At 38.4% G+C, this 22,360-nt stretch overlaps 1 protein-coding gene across 2 annotated transcripts in view; it reads right to left on the minus strand.

Annotated features, from left to right (window-relative positions):
• LOC309620744 (uncharacterized protein) overlaps nucleotides 1-22,360 on the minus strand; it is a 202,414-nt gene that overhangs the window by 114,854 nt on the left and 65,200 nt on the right. Inside the window, exon 2 of one of the 2 annotated variants that reach the window (XM_082377615.1) lies at nucleotides 2,127-7,169. The exons of the other annotated variant lie outside the window; for it this stretch is intronic. Within the exon in view, the coding sequence (XP_082233741.1) occupies nucleotides 6,926-7,169 (244 nt within the window). The 3' untranslated portion in view covers nucleotides 2,127-6,925. Of the gene's footprint in view, nucleotides 1-2,126; nucleotides 7,170-22,360 lie in introns of those variants that run through there. 2 annotated transcript variants of the gene reach the window in all.

Here is a 22,360-nt window from a genome sequence, read left to right on the forward strand (position 1 = left end):
TTCTTTGAGAGGGATTGACTTTTGGAAACTGGCAAAAGTCATTTTATTGATTTAAATGTGATTAAGCTGGGTAATACAATTTGAGCAGAAATTTTATGTTTATAACATAGCAAATTTATTTTCTTGCCTGGTTCATACACCAGCTCAGTACCTAAAGACTTCATAAATTAATGAGTATGTAAATAAAGCTAATAATCATTTTGACTTTGAAGGTCAACACACATTAGAAAATATAGGTCAGGAATATCTGTTTTGTTGAGTTACTTAGTCACACTATGTATTCCCTAGCAAGAGTTCACAAAGATCAGTTGGATTAACTCAAAGGTAACAGGGGTGGTCCTCTCAATAGTAAGCTTCAATTTCATGTCTCATAATTCAGCCTCAGCCTGGCATCCTCCCTAGAGATAAAACTTTCTTAAAACAGACTAACCATCAACCAGAAAGATTCATGACAGCAACGTGCAGACTGAATACATAAAAATAAATATAATTTAGGAGGAGTTCTTCATTTTATCTGAAGAAGATAAGACCCTCTGAATGTTTGCCCATTTTTATAACCTAATCTCTTTTGGTAAGAATAAAACTTTTGGATGCATCTGTTGGGCAATAAATTTCTTTTTTCATTTTCAACCAAATGCTTGATCCTAGACATATTACTTCTTGCTAATTTTAGAACCATCTGATTGTTAGAGGAGTGAGTAATCTGTAATTAGGCTATAAAAATTTGAGTACAGATTATTTTTATGCAACATTATGCACAGAATGAGATAGAGAATACCCTAACTACTACAAAACAAACATTTGTAATGCTCGAGTATACGTATATGGAAAGAATCCAACTGAATCATGCATTTGATTACAGCTGAGTGTTTGGTTCTATTCACAGGATGCATTTCTTTCTCAATGTACAGTGTCTATGTATTATCCACCTCTAACCACTTAACTCCAAGCCAACATTTCCCAGGCATCCTCCTTCCCAAATTCCAGACTCCTATCCAGCTGTCTTTTGGGCATTTCCACCTGGATGTCCAGAGTTAAGACTGTTGTGAATGGCTATGCAGACTGTATACTATACAATTTCTGGAGTGAAGGGGGCCATTTACACAGACTACCATATGTCTCTTGGTGTTGTACAACACACCTACCTTGTCCGCAGGCAAAACACATCCAAAATTAAACTTACCAAGTCCTTCCACCAAAATGACCTTATCTTGCTGAGTTCCATTTCCACTGAACTAATAGCATTGCCTTTTCTCTGTCACTTAGCTTTGAAGTTTGGAAGTCTTTCTGACAACTCTTCTTGTGCTCTACATTCAATCAGCGGCTGAGCCAAATTGATTTTTACCTTCAAGACGCCGATCATATCCATCTTCTGTTTTTCTTTCACACTGAAAAACCTGACCATTCCCTCATTGTTTAGAATTACAGAGTTGCACGTTTGAAAACAATAATGATGTTGCAGATCCAGGCCAAATCACTCTTACATATGAGGTAACTGAAGTCAAGAAAAGGTAAATGACTTCCTGAAGGTTGTGTATATAACTAGTGACATAAATGGGATTAGAATAGGAATCTCCTAGTTCTCATGCCCCCAATCCTTTCATTATAAAATTATTATTTTTTTCACCTGGCCCCATCATCTATTTTCTGTCTCTCCCCACTTCAATCAATCCTACGCTCTTTGGCCAGATTTGTCTACATAAAAGTATTACTTTTCTTTATAAATATTTTATTGTTCCATATCATTTTATAAAGCACAAATTCCTTACTCAATGACACAATATAGATGCAACCTACCTTTCTACTATAGTTTAAAAACAGAAAATATATCGATGTAATTCTCCATATTAATAGACTAAAGGAGAAAAATTGTTTATGTGAAGCATTTCAGAAAAATATTTGCTAAGTTTTAATACTAATGTATAAGAAAAGAAACCCAACTGAACTGTCACTTTTTTCCAGAGAAATGAAAACTTACGTGCACACAAAAACCTGTGCATTAATATTCAGAGCAGCTTTCTTCATAATAGCTAAAAACTGGACATCTAGATTGTTTCCAGTTGTTAGCTATTATGAAGAAAGCTGCTCTGAATATATGCACCACAGCTTAACCATTCACCTGTATCCATGCCACAAGATGACACTCAGCAATAAAAAGGAATGAACTATCGATACCTGCCACAACCTGAATGAATCTCCAGGTGAATACATTTAAATAATAATATCGAGATCACAAAATTAGAAATGGAGGCCAGATTAGTGATTTCTAGGGGTTAGGGATAGAGGTTAAGGGAGTGGTAGATATGGGTATAAAGGGATCCCACGAGAGGGCTCTGGGAACAGTTCTGTATCTTGACTGCGGTGGTAGTCATGCAAATCCACATGTGAGATATAGTTGCATAGGACTACACACACACGTGCGTACACACACACACACACACACACACACACACACACACACGAGTGCATGGAAAACTGGTGAAATCTGAATAAGCTCTGTGGATTGTACCATTATCAGTTTCTGGGTGTGACGTTATAGTACAGTTATTCAGGATGTTAACCACTGGGAGAAACTGGGTAAAGCGTACACCGGACTTCCTGTACATTTTTTTTTGCAACTCTCTGTCAAAGTATAATTATTCCAAAATAAAAAGCTTAAAAATATTAAAACAGAGAAATTTTAAGCAAAAAAGAAAATTCTAACTTGTTGACATCCTTTGGTTTTAATCATAAAAAGTTGGATCCTGCCCAGTGTGAGGAAAATTTACCTGAGAAGGTGATTTAATGCCATCTTGCCAATTAACATGCAGGTGGTTAAACCTTCTTCACTGATAGGAAGATCAGAGATGGGAAGGGGAGCTCACCACAGACTGGAAGAAAATATTGCAAATCATATTTCTGATAATGGACTTGTATTAACAGTATTATTTTATCAACAATAAGGAAACAAATGACCCAGTTTGTAAAATGGACAAAATTTGAACAGATGCTTCACCAAAGAAGATGTATGGATAACAAATATGCACATGAAAAGGTGCTCAATATTATTAATAATTAGTTAAATGCAAATTGAAACCACAGTGAGGTACCTCTATATTCTAATGGCCAACCTCAAAAAAATCTCTGATAATGCCGAGTGCTGGTGAGGATGCCTCACAAAAACCTATATGGAAAATTTTCATAGCAGCTTTATTCATAATTGCCCAAATTTAGAAACAATCCTTCAACTGGTAAGTGGAGAAACACACTGTAGTACATTCATATAATGGAATGCCACTCAGCAACAGAAAGGAACAACATGAATGAATCTTAAACACATTATGCTTAGTGAAAGAAGCCAAACATTAAAGATCTACATACGGTATAGTTCCATTTATATGACATTCTGGATAAGACAAAACTATTGGTATGGAAAATAAGTTAACGGGGATCTTGGATACAGAGGGGGATTGACTACAGAGGGGGATCATGTCCCATATCTTCTTTTTTGATGCTGATTATGCAACTCCATGCATTTGTCAACACTGATTAAACTGCACATCAAGAAAAATGAATTTTCCTAGACAGAAGTTTTAAAAATAATTTCTAAAAGGGAAAATGGGCAAGTCACAAATGAAGAAATCCAAATGGCCAATAAATCTATGAAAAGATCTTCAATCTTACTAATGTCAGGAAATGCAAATTAAAAAAACCCTATGAAATAAAATTTCCCACTTGCAAGATTGGCAAAAACTAAGAAGTCTGTTGATGATTTTCAGAAAAGGGAACTCATAAACTGCTGATGGATGTGTAAATTGATACATTTTGGAGAGCAACTTTGTAATACTTTGTAAAGTTGAAGATACCTATACTATGACCTAGAAATTCTGCTTTTTGGTTTGTATCCTAGAGAAAATCCAGTATATGTACACAATGAGACATGCACATGAACGCTAAGTGCAGCATTATTTGTAATATCAAACAGTGGAAGTAATTTATATGTCAGTCAAGAGGAGCATGTATAAATAAATCTGACATATTGATATAATGGGTTGGTCTACAGTATTTAAAATGCAGGAACAAAAACCATGTGTATCAAAAAAATAAATATCAATAACAATGTTGAGTGAGCAAAACAAGCTGCAAAATAATACATATGGTATGTTATTTATATAAAGTTTGAACACAAGCAAAACAACACTACATATTTATTGATAAATGTGTTCTTACCAGTAGTTGTTAAAAAACTTGCAAAGGAATGGTAACCACTAAATTTAGGATGGTGGTTACCTCTGGGGAGGGTTGAAGAATGAGATCTGGGAGGGCAATAAATAGGTCTTCAACTGTATATATATAATGTTTTATTCCTTCAAAATAAAAATATGAAGCAAATTTGGCAAAATGCTGAGAATTGATTTGTTTTCTTATTCTCTGTATGTTTTACAAAGAATGAATAAATAGTGCAGAATATCTTTATATCATTTTCTGTCTCAAATCATCTCTCAGCAGTGGTTTATGTGTCAGTCTTTGGGAGACAATGCTATAGTGGCTTAGAATATAGACCACAGAGCTGGGGTTCAAATCTTGCCTCTACCATGTACTAGCTGTGTAGCCTTAAGAATGTCACTTCACCTCTTTAAGTTGCAGTTTCCTCTTCCGTTGATTGGGTAATATCCACCCCATAATATAGTTGTGAGAGTTAAATAATGACTTAGGGATAATCGTGAAGGATAAAAACTTCAAAAAAGTATATTTTCTGGCTATAGGAAGTACTGAAAAATGGAAGTTGTTATTGAATCATTGATTACCTATGGGGAGAGGTAAAGGAAGACATTCTAGAAGAAGTGACACTTGATATGACTGGTAAAGGATCTTGAAGAATTAACCAGTTGTGTGAGGGAATCAAGGGGTATTTTATACAAAAGGTATAGGATGGCATGTGGCAGAAGCAAGAATGTACATACCAAACTTGGGGAGCATCCATGAACAAAGCTAAACATTTAATTTTTGTAGTCCTAGTGTCTGATAATATTTCATGTCCAGCCTTGGGTGTATCCTTTCAAAGTGCGGCATAAGTCAGAACATACTTTGGAGATGATGATGAATGGTTTGGGGATGAATGGAAAGAATGATGATCTGTGGGAAGCAAAAATTTATCTGGACTTTGAACAGACTGTGTAGTCAAATGCTAAAAACAGAACTGGAGGGAAACATGGTGAACACATCTAAAGATGATCCCCCTCTTCCCTACTTTTATTTCTCTATTTTCCATAGCGTCTCCATTTTCCAGACACACTTTCCAGATGCACTCTGGAAAACTAGTCTGTTAAAAGAGCATTAGTCAAATTATAAACCTTTAGACAAGCTTGTTGTAACTGACGAAACTACCTTTTTGTTGGGGTTCGATGGCTGAGCAATGGACTGGATCACTGCCTGGCTGGTTGAATTACATTCATAACCAGACTGGGAACTTTCAGACCTGGCTATTACATTGTCTTCAGGAGCAAAACAACTCGGAATGATTCATATCAGTGCTTTAAAGCTTAGACTTTATGACAGTCAAAACTTAAAATTGAATAGAAAATGGCTAATGTAGTAGTGCCATATAGCCATAACCTAACTGTAACATTTTTTTCTCACAAGTTGAAAAAAATGGACCTGAGTGGGGAAAGTAATAAAATAGCAAAAGGGCCTGTGGAATAAATCAAAATTCTGTGGCCACACAGCCACAACATCATACCCAACCTGTCTTGCTAATCATATCACATTAGCAACCATATATCAGATGGGTAAGACCAGTTAGCTTGAGCCAATTCTCTTTTCAATACCTATGTCCTCAGGGAGAAAAGGAGAACCAAGACTCCAGAGTGATCACATGTTCAGTGCTATGAAGGGAACTGATAGTGGAGCCAAGGCATTTTCTCCTTTGTCCAAATGTCTGAAAATGATAATTATTCAAAGATGTCAGAAAGCAACATGGAGTAAGAAGGAAGATGGTTACTCAGAAGCCAGTAAGGAGCTTACGAGAACAGTTGTGCAGCTTGGGTTTAACGAGTCAGGTATACCAGCATCCCAAATGACACAGGATGTGATTTCACTGCTTGGCTTGCCCTGGTTTCTGAATGCTGCCATAAACTGGTCTCCTATTTGTTTGACAACCTATGAAAACATTCATAGTGCTGTTCTTTTAGGAAACATAAAATGGAGATTGCTGGGTTTCAATGGGTGAAAAGTTTCACGAAATACATTTTTAAAGGTTGAGAAGCCAGTTTTACTAAACTACATTAGTTTTTTTAAAACTTTATAGATTAACTTTTATTTCATTCAAGGCTGAAAACATGCCTCCCTCCTGAAATAAACAGGCAATTTTCCATTTTAAGTGAGTAAAACAAGTGGAGACTGGCTGAGGTCACGCAGCCAGGGTGTGAGGTCCAAGGCGACCAGGCAGCTCGTGTCCAGGGTCAGCCCCTGACATCTACCACCATGCTGGTGGACAAGCCTCATCTCCTGCAGGACTGCACGCACAAGGTTTCCACTGTCGTACCCGCCAGTTCAGTTCCAGCGAGCCAGAGCACTTCAGAAGGTGAAGGTTGCAGAGTGGTGCATCACACCTAGAAGTTACAAAAAACTCCTGATCAGACAGCAGGGAGGTGAGATGCGTCGCAGAGTGGTGTCTGGATCCTTGCCTGGGAGTGGCTGCCGTGGGTCTGTCCCCTGAAGTAAAGGAAGTCCCCACCCTCCTGCTGATGCAGGGGCCTCAGGTTGTCAGGTTGTCCTCAATCGCTCCTCCCCCTGACCTCCCCCCACCGCAGGTCCAGCTTCACGCAGATGACGAAGGGCGGTAAGATAAGAACCCCAGGCTTGGACCTTTCCTGAGAGTCCCCTTGCAGTAGAAGCCCTTCTCAGTCTCGTTCTCATTGATGTCACAAAACACAACAACCTTGCATCAGTTGGTGGCTGTGAGTCCACCAGCCATACAGCCTGGCACCCCTGCTTGGCTGCGTTCCAATTGGTGAAGGTTACCCGGTGTGGGAGGACCTTTTCTTCCAGATGCGGTGGGTCTAGATGGTGGCCTGGAGGACGAAGTGTGTGGCCATGTAGCAGTGGTAGCAGTAGAGAAGCTCCACTCCAGTGACCCCAATGACCTTTCTGAGGTGGTCGTAGAAGAAGAGCAGGTCCTCTGGCATGCCCTGCAAGAGGGAAAGAGAAGCATCCACCTTGCGGGTGTTTCCGCTCCGTGTTGTGAAATTTTCATTCCTATTATTGAATCTAAAGGCAAGCCATTTCAGTACTGACTTCAGCCCCAGAACCCCCGAGATGATTTCCAAAGGAATGTGTGCAGCTATAACGTTAGGACAATTTGCGCTTCATTGCCCACATCTTCAATGACTTACCAAGCACTTTGCATGTATATTGATAATTTTTATATCTGATCCCAAGGTGGCCAGAGAAGAAAACAGAAACGGAAACAATAGACTTTTTCCTCACTCTCACATGGCAGGCTAGCATTAGAGGACGAAGAAGTTAAGGTGGCCTCTTTTAGATTGCTCTGGGAGATTAGAAAAAGCAGATAGAGAAATCCCTGGGGCCCCGATATTGGGAATCAGAATGTGGGAAAGAATTTGGGAAGGAAAATTCTTCATATTTTTAATTAAACAAACCACATAAATTGGAAGTACAAAGAGAGCTGCCAAAAGGAGAATGTCCAGTCTTGGGAGCAGAAGCTGCTTGTTTTACTTTGTTGCCTTACAAAAGGCAAAAAAAAAAAAAAAAAGAAAAGAAAAGAAAAAAAACTAGTTTGGCAGAAATGCTAAAAGTTCAGTGTTTTTAGTTAAAACATTTTTTTCCCAAACCACCCCCAACAGTAGCTTTTTATCCATAAAATGTTATCTTGCATTCTTCAGTGTGTTAGGCATCTTTACACCAGTGGAAGTCCCTATATGTCAGTACAGTTAGATGTATTTCGTTTTTCAAGCTTTTATAATGTTTTTGGTTTTTTTTTTTACTATATTTTGCTATATTAGGATAGATATAACACATCCTGCTGGTGGTTAAATATGCATTTTCCCCATCTTCCTTATTAAAGAAATCCAATCCTGTCCAATATAGCAGTGTTTCCAGCTGAAAACCAATGTTTCCCAGTGTTGCTTAAAGTTAAGTGTATCCATGTGACAGTCTGGATGAATGAGATGTAAGGAAAAGTTTACTGGAGGTTCTGGCAACATTTTGCTTGCTTGAAATAGGCAGGAGGAGGTTCCCCTTGCTATTCCCTTTTTCTTTTTCTGGCCTGGAGCATGCTGGTGAGGATGGATGTGGAGCAGCCACCTTGTGACCATGAGGTGACTTACATACATCATGAAATGATTATCATAATAGGTTTAGTAAACATCCATCATCTCATAGATACAAAATTTTAAAAATAGAGAAAATTTTTTCCTTGTGATGAGAACTCTTAGGATTTAATCTCTTAGCAACTTTCATGTATAACAGAGAGCCATGTTAATTATCTTTATCATGCTGTACATTACATCCCTCGTACTTACTTATAACTGGGAGTTTGTACCTTTTGCTTGTCTTCATCCGATTCCCCCTCCACGGAGGGAGGGGGAATCGGATGAAGACAAGCAAAAGGTACAAACTACGCATTTGTAACCACAAATCTGATCTCTTTTTCTATGGATTTGTTTGTTTGTTTTTGGAGTATAATTAACACTGTTAGTTCCTGTTACTCAACATAGTGATTCAATTTTTCTATACATTTCAAACTGATAACCAGGATAAGTCTAGTTATAATATGTCACCATCCAAAGGTATTCCATAATTATCGACGATATTCCCCACACTGTACATTTCATACCCGTGACACATTTATTTTGCAACTGGAAGTTTGTACCTCGTAATCTCCCTCACCTTTTTCTTTCCTCCCCCAAACTCCCTCCCCTCTGGCAACCACCAGGCTTTGTTTTTGTTTTCTTTTAATTAATTAATTAATTAATTAACTAACTTATTTTTGGCTGTGTTGGGTCTTCATTGCTGTGCGCGGGCTTCCTCTAGTTGCAGCGAGAGGGGGCTACTCTTTGTTGTGCGTGGGCTTCTCATCATTGTGGTGCGTGGGCTTCTCACTGTGGTGGCTTCTCTTGCTGCAGGGCATGGGCTCTAGGCGTGTGGGCTTCAGTAGTTGTGGCACACGGGCTCAGTAGTTGTGGCTCGTGGGCTCTAGAGCACAGGCTAAGTAGTTGTGGTGCACGGGCTTAGTTGCTCCACGGCATGTGGGATCTTCCTGGGCCAGGGATCGAACCCATGTCCCTTGCATTGGCAGGCAGATTCTCAACCACTGCACCACCAGGGAAGTCCCACCTGGCTTTGTTTTGATGTCCTTTAATCTTCACATACACATTTATCTTCTCTGAAAATATCACTGGGATATTTCCCCAAGGTAATGGTAATTTCATAATGACAACTAATATATAATACCTACTATGAGCTAAGCACTATCCCAAGTGCTTTACATATATTAATTCATTCAAGCTTCCTAACAACCCCGTGAGGTAGGTGCTATTATTATCCCTATTGTACAGATGAGGAAACTGAGACACAAAGAAGAAAAATGACAAGGCCCAGGTTTCACAGTTTATATGTGGTGGAACTAAAGCAGTGAGGCCCTTGCTGACAATTATGATATGACACTGTATTATCAGTCAGTGCTACTGTTTTATTAGAGTTAAACAGCTGTTGAGTCTTTCACAGTGTATTTGAATGTTATCACAACTCTGCACTTAACATAGTCCACAGAAGTGGCTTTTGATCGCGTTCTTCCATTCACGAACTTGCTGCTGTATGAACATAGACAAGCCCTTTAACCTCCCCACGTCTCCGTTTCTGAGCCACATTCTTTTCAGTACAACACGTCTGGCCATTTTGCTGGTCTTATGTCTGAAAATGATTTACTTTGTTGTGGTCCAGTCAACTGCTTTGTAATCAGTATCAATGATAATTAGAAAAAAACAAATCCATCTGAAAATGAGTGATTCTGTGGCTCTTTGTTGACATGGCCCTTAGTTGCGCCGCTGGTCACAACCAAACAGCTAGCTCAGGAGAGCTGGTAGCTCCCTAGAGCTGCAGAACTTGTCAGCAGGGATCAACAGGAAGGGCGAGCTTGAGGAGAGCCAGAAGAGAGAGAACAACCCAGCTGCTGAGGTTGGCAAGCAAAGGCGGCTTCCATGAAGCTGTTCTATGGTGAGAATGAGAAGTTGAAACTCTCACAAGAGCATTCTTTTCTTCAGCACCATGACCCCACTTTTCATTGTGGGACTTTTAAGGACTTGCTTTTACAGGGTTACGCTGATTTTTCTTTAATTTAAGTCAACATATCACAGTTCTTTCTGGACTCCAAATCAGAGTTCATTAGGTACTAAGACAACTTCACAGAAAAGCAATTTATTGGTTGTAATGGATAAGGTGACAAGATAGTATTCTGAGGTTTTAAGTAATGTTTTTCTCAGTATATTCTCCACTTTCTTTTCCCTCCATCCAAGTGGGTACCAGGCTCTGTTCTCCTGGCCTTGCGGGAAAGAGTTAGAGCACCTCAGCAAAAAAGACAGAAGGGGCTTGCGAGTTTAGTCATTCAAAAATCTAAGCTCATAGAGGAAGTAATTCCACAGGCAGAGAGGACCTTCAAAATACAGAAAGGGAGAAGGCTTTTCCTCACACTAGAAATGGATTCTTCCAAGCTGGGGGAGAAGAGTGGAAACAAAATATAAGACTCTTGAATAGAATCAAGGATCTTTTACTTCATTTCACAGCAGTTCTAGCAGGGAAGCATTAAGACCCTAGAAAGCAATGGCTGTGAGATGTTTCTTGGCAGGCAGGTCTGTGTGCAGAGTAGGCAAAGATTCCTGAGCCCCAAGAGCAGTGGGACAGCAGCCAAGGACCTCTGATTTGAAGCGACTACGTAGCCAGGAGAGGGAACATCTGTATAGACCTCTGATTAATAACTAATAACTGTGTGCTTGTCCTCTCATCACTGCTACTCCAATTCCCCCCAACACCGAGGCACCACATAAGATGTTGACAGTATGATGTTGACAGTCTTGGGGAGAAGACCCTAAGAAGTGACTGAGGTTAGTTTTTTTCCCACCAGTCCCCCACCATCGAGCCCTTGGGGCTCAATGTCTGAAATATAGATGTTATTAAAAAATCATTATATTTTTGCACAACAGTGATTGAGGTCTGAGAGACATACATGCTGGAAGAACTTTAAGGGTCAATTCTCCCAACCAAACTTTTTTATAATGCAATGATTCACTTTGATGTTTTCTGCTCTGGCCAAGAAAAAAAAAAGACACATTCTGACAGAAGGGAATTTATCTCATACTTATAAAAAGGCTTGCATATCTGTATCTTAAGATTTTGGCATTAACTTTTACCCCTAACTCATATCAACATTCAGAGTGACACAAAGCTATACCCAAACAAAAGTCAGTTTCAGAATGTTCAACTTATTATCAGATGGCTTCACCACAATTTGAAGTTATGATGCCAGGAAGTCTAGTTATTTCAAATCTGAAAAGAATATCACCAAGCCACACCTTTCAAAAATGTTATTAACATATGATTTTTTTGCTAAACAAGGAAGATGGGAAATGTAGTTGCATTCACAAAGAATGTATGGAGACTGCCAAGAAAGCAAATAATTTTTGGAAGTCACCCTTATTTGGAAATATTCAAGTCATAGAACCATGGTTGTTTAAACAAAACCATCTACCATATCTCCTTTTGAAAATATGTACTTCCAAAATAAATGAAAAGAATTGAATACTATGCTACTCAGTTCTTCTATGATTTACTTGAAAACAGCTCAGGTTTAAAAAAAAAAAAAAGAAAAGACAAAGCCTGCCAAGAATTGCAAGTAGCTTCCTGTAGGCATTGTGATGTAGTGGAAAAAGCAGAGCCTCTGCAGTTGGACAGACCTGTTTGTGAAGCTTGGCTGCACTCTTAACTAGTTGGGTGACCTTGGGCAAGTAACTTTATCTTCCCTGTGATTCATCTGTAAAAATAATTAAATTATATTAAATGAGAAAACATACGTGAAAGTGTTCATTGAAGGATATTCCCTCTCTAGGTTACAATGGAAATGCAGAATAAGTTATACATGGTTATTATGATATAAAGTAATAAACACATGCATGCCTTAATACGTGCACAAAACTATTTAGATGAGTTCTGAAAGGCTTTGAACAGAGCAAAACAATGTAAAGTGATGTTTGGCCAAATGCAAAATTATAACTAGAGTAAGATAGATACATTGAAATAAATTCTACTTATTCTCCTTTAAACTTCTCCTATAAAAATCATTTTTAAAGTCACTAGTTACTTTATGAAATTTGCTATAAGCGAGACAGCCAGAAATTCTATTGCTGTTTAAAAATGCCAGATGTTGCTATTTCTAAGGGAATTATGAGGAGAGTAATGTAAAATATCAGCGGTTTCTACACTTTTAGCCAGAATAAAACATCAGCTCAAGTCCAAAAGCAGCAGATGAGGTGACTCAGTAGAATGAAGACACTAGGGTAGATGGCCAAATTATAAAGTAGCCACCCAACTCAAGGCATTCTCTCAGCTGTTCAAAAATTTCATGATGTCCTTTGTGTTGAAATAATTCTGCAAAGAAACCTATGTGCTACTATAATTGTTATAACCTAGGGGTCGGCAAACTATGGCACCTGGGTCAAATTTGGGCTGCCATGGGGGTTTTTTGTTTGTTTTGCTGTTGTTGTTTTTAAAGATTTAATTTTATTTATTTTTGGCTGCATTGGGTCTTCGTTGCTGAGCGCGGGCTTTCTCTAGTTGTGGCAAGCGGGGGCTACTCTTCATTGGCGGTGTGCAGGCTTCTCATTGCGGTGCCTTCTCTTGTTGCAGAGCACAGGCTCTAGGCGCGCGGGCTTCAGTAGTTGTGGCACGTGGGCTCAGTAGTTGTGGCTCGTGGGCTCTAGAGCGCAGGCTCAGTAGTTGTGGCATACGGGCTTAGTTGCTCCGGCAGCATGTGGGACCTTCCCGGACCAGGGATCGAACCCGTGTCCCCCACACTGGCAGGCGGATTCTCATCCACTGCGCCACCAGGGAAGCCCCCGGGCTGCTGTGTTTTTGTAGGTAAAGTTTTATTGAAACATAGCCATCCCCATTCAGCTATGTGTTGCTATGGCTGCTTTCACACTACAACAAGCAAGAGTTGAGGACTTGTGACAGAGACCACATGGCCCACAAAGACTAAAATATTTACTATCTGGACCTTTACCGAAAGAGTGTGCCAATCCCTCACTGGCTACCTAAAATCAAAGGCAATATATTTAACCTTATCCATGGGATATTTTCATTTAAAAAGATGGCCATATTAACTCCATTTGTTGATTGGCTGGGAGAAAATTTCTGAGCAGAGGAAGAGTCCTCCTTGTTCACCTTGCCCATGCTTATTCCCTTTCCAAAATAATAAAGTCAGCAATGTGGCACCCTATGTTGGAAAGTTTGCCACATTTTGAATTTGGGGTGATTGTAGACTTTGCATTACAACAAAGGCATGTGGAGGCTAATCTGAAGTTAGCTGCCTTTATTTCATTATTTTACTTAAATAAACCTTAGTACAGCCAAAGTCAGCTTTGCAGGAGTCTACCAATGCCTTAGGAGATTTGCTCTGAAATAATATGGCTGAAACACATTAGCCATCCCACATTCTTTGTAAGGTTTCGAAAACTTTGAGAATCATAGCAATGATATTTCTTGGAATACTGAGCAATGAGCTCCAGCACTGTTGAGTTTCATAAAACTTCCTCCCAAATCAGAATTGACAGTCTGATTCAACCCATAGCTCATCCTCCCAAATAATGTGGTTTGAAAGATAAGGAATCCGAACGAAGTAAAATAGTGGCTGAAAAAACAGACAGAAGACAGGAATTGGGGCAAAATCTCCGTTCTGAGTATGCAAAACTTCAAGATGGAGTCATGCTACAATAAGTAATTCAAAAGCTATAACTTACGTGTGTCAAAGGGTCTTTGATATAAGAATCTGGAGGAGAGAAAGTCAAGAAGATTAGTCTGGCTTTCTTTGTTCTTCATGGACATATTCCAAGATAAAGTTCAAACTAATGTTAGTCTTGGTTATTTAGTTTTATTATGCCTACAACAAAAATAAAGCACTCTCCATATTTTTCCCAATAAGTTGCAGGCTTGAAATATATTTTCAAATAAACGTGGTAGGGGGAAGCTTCTTTTTAAAAATGGAATCAAAATAAATGCCAGCAAGGTTTATAGGATGGCCACCGAGGAGAGGGAAATTTTAAATGGCAAATTAGTGTATCTTTAGCAACAGAGCAACATATAATGATGTAGTTTCATACATTTCACAGATAGCTCTTACTCAGTTCTATATCTGGTTCTGCCATTTGGTAGTAAAGAACTTCACTTCTCAGTTTTTCTCTGTGTGAGGAAAAAAAAAAAACAGAATGAAAGCTATTCCTAGAATAATATGGTGATTTGAGGACTCTAAGTTCTGAACTGTGTTATAAGCATATCCAGGTATACGCTGATCCTTTTGGAAGAAAATGAGGCTTTTACCACATTCCCTGGGGGGTTATTTGCCAATATGCTTTGACACAGAGGTGTCAGAGCAAGGCAATAGGACAAGTCTCAGCACACCAAGAGCCTCACCATTGGGCCAGTAATTATTTTGGAGAGCCCAAGTAATGAAATGCCACTAGGTTAACAGTGATATAGTAACACATCTATCCTACCCACAGGCTTAGGGACAAGGACAACTGAGTTCCACAATGGGCTGGTGTCCTTAAAGCTGAGTAGGCTACTTTCAGCCAGTCACTGATGAGGGGCCTTGGACCATGTCCACTAGAGAGGAAGACATGAAAACTGAAACACTAAAGCCAGAGAACTGGAATACTACAGAGTTTTCGTGGGGTCTGCACTTAAGGTAAATTTCACTTTGCCCCAAATAAAAAGATTCGGTCTTTTTAGGAGCCCATGTCTACTCATCAGGAATCAGGGCAATTTTAGCTTATACACGGACACAAGCAAGCAGAGGACTTTTAAATTGTAAATCAGATCATGCTAACCTGCTGTTCAACATTTTCAGTGGCTTCCAGTCACTTTTAGAATCAAATCTGAAATCCTAATCATGGGCCAATATGGCCCTACATGTTTTTTTATTCTGTCCACCTCTCTGACCTCAGGTCTCACTGCTTTGAACACCCTACTCCAGCCACATTCTCCTTGCTGTTTCTAAAACATGCCAAACTCATTCTCACCTTAGAACCTTCAGATTTGCTGCCCTTGTGGCCTGGAATGTTCATCCCCTAGACTTTCACATAGTTTACTCCCTCACTATATTGTCTTTATTCAAACATCACCATCTAAGAGTGGATGCCCCTGATATAAAATCTACCCCCCATTTACTCTGTATCACCTCATCCTGCTTTAACTTTCCTGCCAATAATTATCATTGTGTGATGATAGAATACCTATTTATTGATTAATTTATTATCTATCCTTCACCAGATTGCAAGCTCCATGAGGGCAGGGACTTGGTTTTGTTCACTCCTTATCCCTGAAACTTAGAAGAGGGACTGCCATATAGTGGGTACTCAGCTGATATTTATTGAATGTATAAATGAATTAAAATAGATATTCAAATGCAATCAGCTTGTATAGAAATGTTGCTTCCAGACTGTGCTAGACATAAAATAGCTCAAACAGTTGAACATATGACAATCAAATTTTAAAGAGTTCTGGAAAAGTTGATTCCCTAAGTGACTTTTGCCATTCCACAATTTAACTCACTTGTGTTTCAATTTCATCCTACATGCAGTCATTTAAGCTTGGTTCCTCTTTAGTAACAAGACATAAGGTTGGTATAATGCCTATTATTGGTATCAGAATATCCAAACACCCTTATTTTGGCAAGGCTGGAGAGAGATTTAAATTTCTTTTGTTCAGAAGAATCCCAGAAAGAGCAGACATAGTTACTCTTTTGGAAAATTAGACTCACAGAGGTTATTGGTTATTTAAACAGACTCAAGCCTCAATTTATTATCCTCACTTAGTACTATATAACTGCATACTCTTGCACTTGAAGTGGCTTGTGTCACTTAATCAGTAGGACCATTTTAAGTGGTACTCCCTATTGTTTATGGAGTAGGTGTGATGAACTGAATTAATCCATGCACTTACTCTGGAGCACCTTGGAGAGAAAGTTGGCAGATTCTGGATGCTATCTAGGGCCATGGAACAAAGAGTTTATCTGTATCAATAAAGCTCAAGAGCTCAGCCAAGTATTGACAGTAACACCATTATTAGCTCCACTGTGTGTGTACCTAAGTGAACAAATATTTCCTGCATTATCTTACATTACTCCCTTCTGGCATCCCATATTCTACTCTGGTCAAATTGGACTACTCCCCTTTGGTGGTTATTCCCTGTGTTTTTCTGCCTTAATACCCGTGCTCCTGCTATTCCTACCTTGTACTATAGTTTGGGGTTTTTTTTAAATGTATCTAACATACTTGTTCTAGTCAACTATAGGTCCATTCATTCACTCAAGTACAAAAGGAAAAGAAACCTTATATCAAAAAGGAAAAGAAAATAAACAAACAAATCTAAAGATCTGATCAGAAGATTTCATTGGTAAAACTTGTAGTAGAAATATGGTAGTAGGGATTTCTGATGCCAGATCTAGCCACTGAGAGTCTTGGACTCACAGTCAAGTTCCATGAGGGTCTATCTCCAGTATTACAGATCAGAGCGACATAGTTCTATCTAAATCTGGGTTAGCCAAAACCATAGTTCAACAAATAATTTTAACACTTGTATGCAAAGTCAAATAAGGCACATTTCCTGCCATAAGGGGTGAAAAAAACACATGAACTAACAAATATAATAAATGGGATACATGATAAAATACAATATGCTTAGGAACATATCATCTTATTCCTCTTTACCTCTGTCTCAGTGCCTAACAATGTCTTGTACATAATAGATACTTTGTAGATATTTATGAAATTGAATATAATGCAGTTTTCCAAAGTAGAAGTCACAAATTCAAATTCCACCTTGGGATAAATATTCTGTGTTCAATACAGACTTGCTATAGGGTATGTGGAACACAGGAGGCTGGTAAACATTAATTTCAAGTGCTAAGTCAAAATAACATTGAAAAATAAGATCAATTTAGCCCTATGTGCAAACTACTACACTAAAATAGAAATTGAAAAATAAGGTGATAAGTACTTAAGATACAAGGTTTCAAGTAAGATATATGTTAAGATACCACTGCATCACCAAAACTATGTTTTTTCACCTCTACCATTTTAAAAAGAAGTTTTCTCAGATTAAAGGCAAATAGGAAATCTTCCACATTTCAGAGCCAGTTATCTTTCAAAATTGTGGAAATTATTTCTTTTTTCATTGATCATGTAATGGGCTTATTACCATAGGTTACCTTGTGACACAAGAAGGAAAAAGGAGGTTCACAGTTCAATGCTCAATTTCTTTCTTTTTTTTTAACGTAAAGTGAAGGATGGTAGAGAGGTATCGTGAGTGTTCTCCAACTTCCATACTTATTTTAACCTGTCAATTTCTGGAGTACAGGGCTGGGTTAAGCCCTTTAGAGGCACTTAGCCCTGAAAAGATTACAGTGCCTCCACTTTATACACAATTTAAAATTTAAAAGATATACTACAATTCATAGAACTGTACATTAAAAAGTCAGTTTTACTACATGATAACTTGAAAAATAATGAATTATGTACTGTCAACTAAGTATACAGCACTCTTACGACCTTCTATTTTTCCCATAATGACTATCTTCATGTTTTGTATAGAGTAATAAAGACCAAATTCTCCCACCCCGAAAAAATTTTGTGTCCCAGGTTTGTAAGCTTGTGCTCAGACTGTCTATTGGGTAAATCAGCACTCTGTAAGAAATACGACGGTATTTCTTTAGTGCAATTCAAGGCTGAGGAACATCCAAAAATAAGTTTGCTTTGAGCAGACGTATGAAAGATATAGCTCTTATACTGGCTACCAGTACAGGCCTTCTGAGAGCCAGAGAAGCCAGGTGCTGACATAGTGTGATTTGAGGAGCAATCTGATCTTACTGACCTGTATTTCTCACCATGTACTCAATCCTCATGGCTCTTCTTAAGGAGAAATGAACAGCTTATCTGGATTGAGGCATTCTGTTATGTCAGAGGAATAACATCTGTAGGAACTGGTTTATTTAACTAAGATACACTCTTTTGCCACCCAGCCAAAATCAATTTAGCTGTATGTGCAAGACTAGTCAACTGTGATGGAGCAGGGATGGGGAGTAGAGGAAGGGAAAGCTGGAACATGGTTCATGTTTAATTCTGTTTCAATGTGTTTTTTAAAGTTATGCTTAGGTGTAGCTGAGTTTTATAATATCAAACTATTTTTAGAGGATGGTCTAGATCAGAAAAGAAATACTCTTACATGTGTCAGATCACTCACAGAGGAGCCAGTGCATGGATGGCCAATTACAGATGGAGAAGAGCAGGAAAGCAACAGGAGAGATTGACAGGCACTCTGTTTAGGAAAGAACTGGTCAGCAGGGAGGTGAAGGAAGTGAAGGAGCAGTTGATGCTGCAGGAACTGATCAATCTTTCTATTGTGGAGGCTGGGTGAATGAGACAGATTCTTCCTTAAGCTTTCAAGTAGGGAAAGACTGAACAGTCCAGGAAACAGAGCCAAGTGCCACAAGATACATGAAGCAGTCAAAATCCTTTTTCTAGGGTAGTTAAGCTTATAATGTGGAAGGTGGGGAGATAACACTGGGGTCTGACTCTGAATTGAACTGTTAGAAGTCTAACTCAGTAGCCGAAAGGTGAAAACAGCTCAAGTATTTATCAATAAATGAATAAACAAATTTTGATATATACATACAATGGAATATTATTCAGACATTAAGAAAGGAATGAAGTACTGATACATACTACAACCTGGATGAACCTTGAAAACATTAAGTTTAGTAAAAGAAGCCAGACACAAAAGGTCACATATTGTATGATTCCGTTTATATGAAATATCTAGAATAGGCAAATCCATAGGGACAGAAACCAGGGGCTGGGGGAGGGGAATTTGGGAGCACGTGCTTCATGGGTATGGGGTTTCCTTTTGGGGTGATGAAAAACTTTTGGAACTAGACAATGATAATGGGTGTACCATATTGTGAACCTCTGAACTGTTCACTTTAAAATGGTTAATGTTATGTGAATTTCGTCTCAATAAGAAAATTTAAGTTTTACTCAAATCATAGGAACTCGAACTCTAACTTTCAATATTCAAGGTCACTTCGTTCTTTTAAAGTTTGAGTTACATCAAAAGTCAGAAAATAATATTTAAAGATTAATGAGAACAGTGGCTAATTATTTTTAAATCTTTCTATTTCTTTATGCCTTGATTTAGTTATATGCTTTAATGAAGAATATATTTTATTTAATAAGAAAATATGTATAACCAGTAGTGATACTCAAAATATTTAACAAGTTGTACAGCGTGGACACTGACCAATAAGATACAATGCTGGCTGTCAACAACCAATAGACAAATATTTTCCTCACCTTATCTCTAATAACCAAACGTGATGGTTAATTTTATGTGTCAACTTGATGGGGTTGCCGGGTACCCAGATATCTAGTTAAACATTGTTTCTGGGTGTGTCTGTGAGGGTGTTTCCAGGTGAGATTAGCATTTGAACTGACAGAATGAGTAAAGCAGATTGCCCTCCCTAACGTGGGTGGGCATCATCGAAACTGTTGAGGGCCTAAATAAAACAAAAGACACAGGAAAGAAGATTTGCCCCATCTCTGCCTGATTGCATGAGCTGAAATATGGGTCTTCTGCTCTCAGACTAATAATTACACCATCAGCTCACCTGGTTCTCAAGCCTTCAGACTCAGACTGAATTACACCACTGGCTTTCCTGGGTCTCTGGCTTGCAGACGGCAGACTGTGGGACTTCTCAGTCTCCATAATCACGTGAGCCAATTCCTCATAATAAATCTTGTTCTGTATATCTATATATATCCTATTGGTTCTTTTTCTCTGGAGAACCTTGACTAATACACCAAACTAATGGGAAGCTTAGCTGAGTAAACAATGAAGTCGTAACCAAGGCCCCATCACCTTTCCTATGACAGTGCATCTGATTTACACACCTAGTACCCAGGAGAAAATAAATAGCTTCATGAGCACTGGCATTGAAAGCCATGTCATATATGTTTGTAAAGTATTCTGGACCGAATATTTGTGTCCCCTAAAAATTCATATGTTGAAGCCCTAACCCCCACTGCAATGGTATTTAGAGATGGGGCTTTTAGGAGGTAATTAGGGTTAGATGAGGTCATGAGGGTAGGGCCCTGGTCTGATGGGATTAGTGCCCTTATAAGAAGAGACACCAGAGAACTTGCTCTCCCCTCCACCATACCACTCTTATAGAAAGAGGTCATGTGAGCACACAGTGAGAGGGTAGCCAACTACAGACCAAGAGGAGAGGCCTCAGAACAAAACCTACCTTGCCAGTATCTTGATGGTAGACTTCCCAGCCTCCAGAACAATGAGAAAAAATTTTCTGTTGTATAAGCCACCAAGTATATGGCACTTTGTTATGGCAGCTTGAACTAAGGCATAAGGCTTCCAATTTTTAAACTTTTCTCACCTGTGTGAGGTCTTTATATTCCCTATTTGAGGAGGTCAAAGAAGGATTTATATCCCCATCCTGGTGGCATTCTGTGTATGGGCCCTTTTCTACATTACTTTCTTGGTTATTTTGAATACTAAGTACCCTAATGTGGAAAAGGGCCAACAAATCCTTTAACATTTATCCAAAGAATGATGAGATGATACAGTAAAAGTGATCTTCTTGTTCTGTGTATTTGTAGTTCTAAATGAATATGTAGATATTTATAATTGATAAGTTGTAAATGATATGGGGGGTTATTTTTTCATTCCTAAAGTTAGGAACATTGGGGTCTTTATTTTTCCAGTGAATTGCTTTGAAGAAGCCTGCTTTGACCTTTCTAACTTATTAGTGAATAGTTTATTGCTTGGCTTAAATGTTTAAGTGACCTAGTGCTTTTCCTTGCATGGTCTGCAACAGGGAAAATCATTAGGCTGCATGTCATGCCCCACTTTCTGTTGTGAAGTCCAGTCAACAGATGCCAGAGAAGGGCATCCACAGACCTTTGTCTGGGATTGAAACATGTCGACATGCCACATAGGGGTGAAGTGATAGATCTCGAGGCCTTTTCATCATCTTTTCTTCTGTTCTTGAACTTGCCTCAGACAAAATACATTTATGCTCTGATTCCTATGGTTAAGACTTGTATCAGGATGACCTGACTTGTAGCACTCTGACCAGGGAAATACTATTTCCATTTAATCTGTATATCACAAAATAACTTGTCATAAAAAATGAAAGAATAAAAGTCTTTACCCTTGATTTGTCTCCTACATCTTTAAGACCTAATTCCCCTTCTATAAGGAGGAAAGCTAACTTTTGGCTAAAATCTGTGGAAGGTAGACTTGCTACATTTAAAACAATGTTACTTTTGTATAGATTTTTGAAATTAGCTTTCATCTAAAATGCCTTAAATTGACTATTTACTTTTCTAATAATGTTTCAGATATCATTCATTTTTTATTTTAAAATATCATTCACATGGCGTAATGTAGTAGCAAGTATAATCAGATGGCTGGCTTTTTGACCATTCAGTAAACTTTTACAATCTGGAAAAATAAATTGGAGGGTATGATGTGGGAGAAGAGAGTGGGAGGTCCTCCATGCTGACTAGTAGATATCCAACCCCAGAGCAGCAGCCAATGAATGATATGTTAACATCTATGGAGAAGGCCACATAGAAAATGAAATAAAATTAAAGGATCCATCCAGATGAAATTAATTAACATAGATAAAGAATAATATACACAAATAGAAGTAATTAGTGGAGTTTGATGCTCACTAAAATGCGTGAACTCAGAGGAACATTTTCACTTGTGTTTGGATTTCCCGTCAACCTTTTCAGTTGTTTTGTGGCTTTCAGTTAGTGTACTTATCTTTATGGACACAATTGCGAACATACTGTTCTATTTGGTAATTATAAATTATTGTGCAAATTAAAAATAAATATGGATTCAAAGAATTTTTTTAAAAGGACACTTTTATATAAAGTGTCTCAATCACCTGGCAATGGTTTTGATAAGATGGAAGGGGTGCTGGCTTTGAAATCAGAGAGATGAGCTGTGGGGCTCAGGTAAGTGATTTAACATCTCTATTCCTCTGTTTCTTCATCTGTTAAATGGGGAT

This window comes from Balaenoptera borealis, assembly GCF_965194805.1.
Source record: "Balaenoptera borealis genome assembly, chromosome: X".
Lineage (NCBI taxonomy): Eukaryota > Metazoa > Chordata > Mammalia > Artiodactyla > Balaenopteridae > Balaenoptera > Balaenoptera borealis.